General features: G+C 42.2%; 1 protein-coding gene across 1 annotated transcript; it reads right to left on the bottom strand.

The window, feature by feature from the left end:
- Nucleotides 1–1,596: 1,596 nt before the first annotated feature.
- On the bottom strand, nucleotides 1,597–4,807 carry LOC111645456 (high affinity choline transporter 1-like). Its single transcript, XM_023394672.2, has 4 exons — nucleotides 4,534–4,807; nucleotides 4,157–4,310; nucleotides 3,148–3,365; nucleotides 1,597–3,050 (listed from the first exon to the last, which is right to left on the bottom strand). Exons 1-4 carry the CDS (start codon nucleotides 4,765–4,767, stop codon nucleotides 2,490–2,492), a joined length of 1,167 nt encoding a protein of 388 aa, XP_023250440.1. The 5' UTR covers nucleotides 4,768–4,807; the 3' UTR covers nucleotides 1,597–2,489.
- Between the last annotated feature and the right edge of the window lie 372 nt (nucleotides 4,808–5,179).

The following is a 5,179-nucleotide window of genomic DNA, read 5'->3' as shown; positions in this document are numbered from 1 at the left end:
CCAACCCCCCCCCCCCCCCCCCGTGTCACCTTCTGTCCCTGTTCACCAATAAAGAAATAAATTCAAATTCAAAAGTCATGTTTACAAATAATTCCAATATTTGTAGTTTTAAATCAAACTTTGTAAACCTGGAAAATAAATCTGAATGAGAAATTCAAGTTTGTGCATGTGAAAACAAATTGTGCTTGTGGCAAAGAGATTTGTTTTTGTTATAACAGTGTGAATCAAAAGTGAACAAATGATCAGTGGTGAGGTTCAACAAAGACAGGGAAAGAAGAAATGCTTTTGTGGACGTCTGTGTGCAGAGATACAACTACAACTTTTCCTCTTTGACAGCTTTCTGATAGTTACACCAGCTGTCCTTCAAAATAACAAAAGAGACAGCAAACATGGATATTAAAATCCCCGACGATTAAAACCTTTCATATTTTGGCATAATGACGGCCAAGAAATCGGACAACTCATTTAGAAAGTCTTTGTTATATTTAGGTGGTCGGTATATCACAGCACACAGTACCGGATGGGATCGATCCCACTCAAACATACTCAGTTCAAAACTTGAGTAAAAGTCCGACGACAGAGTTTTCTGTCCACCCAAGTTGTACTTCACCAGATTTTCTGTGGCAAGTCAGATATTCAGTAGTGCTTGGGGATCATAAACCAGTACAGAGTTGGCATTTCTAGTGACAAAAGACAGAAACACCACAAGTACCAACAGAGCTGACAGCAGCTGACAGCAGGCCACACACACTGGCGCCATCTTTTTTTGACCGCAGACCTGTCAGAAACACATCCATCAGACAGCTGCCACCACATACTTGACCTCTGTGTAGTGCCATGTCTAAGAGCCGAGGGCGGGCATTGATCAGCGCTCACACGGCGACATCATCATCATAGATAAACCTTGTGTTATTGTATAGAAAACTAAAGCTGACATTCCAAGCTAACTTGTTTTCTCCCTAGCGTAGCTAAGCTGTAGTTCAGCTTCTTCCAGTGTGATGTAGCGTGCAAAGCTAGCTTCCCCAACACTGTGAGCATGTTAGCATGTTGACTTTAGAATGGTTACCATAACAACAACATGGATCAAAGAAACAATATGAACAGCTGGTTTCACATGGGAATCGAACACTGCTCTCCTGTTTCGTATTCATCCATCCACCACAATCTCCTCCCTAAACTTATACAGTAACCATGACAACAAAGGTCATCGTAATGTTGAGGAAGTTACTTATTTTAACCCAAACCACCATATTTTCCAGAACCTAACCAAGCGATGAGCGTTTATTATTGTAACCATGGCGACGGAGTTAGGTGTGCCGCCCTCAGTACAGTCCTGGTAAACTCAAGCAAATTTACACTCCCACCTGACAAACACTAAAACTTTAAAACCAACTTTAATGCCAAACTAGTTACTGCTGGTTCAGGCCTCATACATGTAATGATGCTGCTTTTTGGACCAATGGTTGGACAAAGAGTCAGTTTGAATATATCTACTCTCTCTGGGAAATTGAGCTTTTACAGTGTTCTGACATTTTACAGACATGAATAATTAAATGATTAATTATTATATGAAGGTATTGGCAGATTAAGGCTTGGTGAGGGTGTGGGGCCACATTATTTTATTTTATTTATCCAGGAAGTCTCTTATTATACATTATTTGTTTTGTCAGACAGAAAAGGTCAAAATGGCAACACACGACAGGTGTTACACAGTCTCACATGAACACACATTATTCATGCATATAACACAATAAAACAGGACCTTGGAAACATTAGAGAAATAAAATCTAGACCATTTAAAAGAGTTGGTGTAGTTGGTGACAATTGGTGTCTTAGGTGTCCATCTTGAATTTTAATATCAATCAATACTATTATCTTGAGCTGCAGCTCCTATGAAGTGCTGGTGATACAAATACAGTGTTGAGGACAGTGAGAATCAAACACTTTGGTTTATGAATCTAAAGAACCGGTAACAACCTGTTTTCTGATTGACGTGTACATGTTATAGGAGCCAAAATGTGCCTGTGTGGTTTATTTCATCAGGCTGCACATTTTGTATTGATTATTGCTCCAAGCAGTTGACACATGGGTGTGGTTACAAATTACTTTCGTCGTTCCACAGTTGCAGGTTTGTTCTTGTCATGTCAAATATTCAAATGAACTTTGTAGAAACACAACACAGGTAAGAGTTCACTTTAAAATCTCTCTGCAGCTTTCTTCAATGGACAGTCGTCGCTACACGTGTCGACATGGCCTGAGATCTGACTGAGGGAAAAAGGGCTGGAATTAATGTCAGGGATCAGATGAGGAACAGGTGTGTCAATGGGCAGGGAACAGACAGGAGACAGGAATCATGACAGGAGGTCCAGAGGAGGGAACAAGAGAGACCAGAGACAAACAGTGACACCCTTCATCATCTGTAGGTCAATCCCCTTAAAGACATACACTTAAACATCAACTGTAAAGATATTCTGACGCACAGAGAACATTTAACACGTGGTGCTAATCATCGGCTCTGAAGCTTCTTGATGAGATTGTTTCTCATCCAACTTCTCCATCTTGTTGTGTCCTTCTTCAGCGTCTGTTGGTGTAAGCGGTCGTGGCGAGGGCGGAGCTTTCACCTCAAACACATCCCACCACTGAGGAAGCAGGCCTCTGTTGAAGAGCACCGACGCCAGGTACGAGAACAACAAGTTGGCAGCAAAGGCAGCAAGCATCGCGATGGTCTTAATGGGAGCGTACTGGACGTAAATGCCGTCCTCAAGAGTGCATCCTGGGAAGTGTATGACTGGCGCTACCCCCAGAAATGGGACTCCACTCAACAGTCTCAACACCAGCCCTGTCACCCAGCCGATAACAGCCCCATAACCGTTGGAGATGCTGAAGAACAGGGCGCAGATGAGCTGAGAGAAGGTCAAGATGTAGGCCAGCTCGCTACCAAGTAACAGCAGTATTACGACACTGTTCTTCAGGTTGGTGAGTGCTGTACAGGCCAGGCCCCCCGCCACCACAGACACATAGATCACCCACTGAAGCTCTCTCTGTGACGCCTGAGTAGAAATGAAATAGCATGAAAAAATGAGTTGCAACGAATCTATAAGGTTTCACATTCTACTCTTCAAGGTTTCCCGGAGCCTCTCTCCCCACCTGAGGTCTCAGGATCGTCTTGTAGATGTTGGAGGTGAAGATGGAGGCTATGGAGATTAGAGCAGAGTCGGCTGATGACATGACAGCGGCGGCGATGGCTCCGGTACCAATGAGGGCGATGAAGCTTGGGGTGAGGTGATGCAGGGTGATGGGCAGGACCATGGCTCCCTCTCCACGATCCAGGGGAGATGGAGAACCATAAGAAGTGAGGTTCCAGTCTGACATGATAGGAGACGGTTGGATAAACAAATGGAAGACAGTCAGTCTGAAACAATACTCTCATGACTTGGACTGCTTGGGTTTGTTCCTCCCAAACATCCGATATATATTACTAACAAGTGGCCAAAAGCTGCAGTTCCTCTAATGACCACTAGAGTCTGGCTCCAACAGTGAGTCAGTCCCCATAGACTCCCATGTTAAAATGTCCAACTTTACAGCAGAAACAAACATGTTTACAGCCTGGTACAAAATCTGTTTTGGTCTCTAGAGCTAATTTCCTCCTTCACCTGTTTATATAACTCACCTGTTTACATTTTATTAAGGACTAAAGTTATGGAGGATTGAGGGCATGCATACCTTAGCTTGCTAACCACCTAATTAGCTAGCAAATAAATTGGGCTTGGGTTAGTTAGTTTGTCTACTTTTTGGATTAGCTGGGCGTTATGGGCGGAGTCAGGCACTGCCAAGATGGCGACGGCGGGGCAGTTCACTCTGAGCTTCAAAACCGCTCCTCAAAAACCTGCGGGTGATGTCACATAGGCTACGTCCATCTTTATTTACAGTCTGTGGTCACTAACTGTACCGATGTTAGCTGTAATTTAGTTAGCAAAAATGTTCAACTCTTGCGGATGAGTCTATGTCCTTGATGAATTTAGATCTAATCTTTCTAATCTAATCATTCTGTTGATTGATTGTCTTTAGGTTCTCGAAGGTCTCAGCAGTTCTGGAGTTCTTAAACCCTGATCATAGTCCAGATTATTTTGAATAAACATCAGTTTATTTATTTTACCTGTAGATGCAGCCACTGCCCCAATAAGGATTGGAGGTATTCCAAAAATAAGAATACAGAAAGCAGCAACAAAGCAAGACATCTTTGCAGAAGACGAGGACGAAGCTGACAAGGTCCTCTGGTGGAAGGACTGGTATCCCAGACTTCCCAGTGACTTGAAAGTAAAACAGTCATATTTAAAAAAAAAAGTTTGACACTTTATGATCGACATCTGAACATTTGTACAAACGTGGGGAGAAAAAGAATATTCAAACTGTAATAACATGTTGAATTCAGGTTCGAAATTTTGAATTCAAACAACAGTGTTGTTTTCTTACTCTAGTAAATCGACTATCATGACTTTAACGAGATTAGCTCATTAATCTTCTTGATTTTACCAGATATAAGAAACCATCGATGGTCGTCCAGGCAAACTTGCTCTCCAGTTTATTGATCCATGGAGCACGAAAGGTGTAGTTCAGGGCCGTCTGGGTGATGTCCAGGGAGGAGGGGTTCATGAAGACAAAGGGGACACAGGTCCACTGCAAAGACAAGGAAAAACTTGGCAACCACTGAAGGGAGAAGAAGTATTTAGTATAAATTACTTGAACTACGAAATAAGCTAAGGCCATGAAAACTTAACCATGGGAAACCCACACCTCTTACAGATACAAACATAAAGTTAATATAACTTTATTAGTTACATCTGTTTCAATCCAATGCAATCCAGTACAACAGGCCTACAATAGATTTTTTTCTTGTTTGTTTATGACAATAATAATAATAATAACTAGAAAAATTCCTGGTTGAACTTTTGAATGTTCCTGCTGCTTGGTGCGTGTACTTCGCTCTTCATGTTCCAATATGTACAAAGGACGTTACTTTCAGTTTCATTCATATTGTAGAGAGTGTAATCCTGACACTGAACTCAGTCACTGCAGGTGTCCCTCAGAAAGCCTTTTGAAGCTCTCACGACTGGCCAAAATAACCTCACACTGATGGTTTCAAACACAAATTTGTCCCCACAACCACAGAAAGACATGT

Source organism: Seriola lalandi, unplaced genomic scaffold, assembly GCF_002814215.2.
Source record: "Seriola lalandi dorsalis isolate HSWRI2012SDOR001 ecotype SW California unplaced genomic scaffold, Sedor1 jcf7180002054952, whole genome shotgun sequence".
In the NCBI taxonomy this organism is placed as follows: Eukaryota; Metazoa; Chordata; class Actinopteri; order Carangiformes; family Carangidae; genus Seriola; species Seriola lalandi.
The sequence above is the reverse complement of the archived record's forward strand: the minus strand, read 5'-3'. Positions and strand labels throughout refer to the sequence as shown.

Coding starts and splice junctions, on each gene's coding strand:
- LOC111645456 (XM_023394672.2), bottom strand. CDS start 4,767: ATGGCCTTAGCTTATTTCGTAGTTCAAGTAATTTATACTAAATACTTC. Junction 3,366..4,156: donor GGCAGTGGCTGCATCTACAG/GTAAAATAAATA, acceptor CTATCATGTCAG/ACTGGAACCTCACTTCTTAT. Junction 3,051..3,147: donor AGACGATCCTGAGACCTCAG/GTGGGGAGAGAG, acceptor ATTTCTACTCAG/GCGTCACAGAGAGAGCTTCA.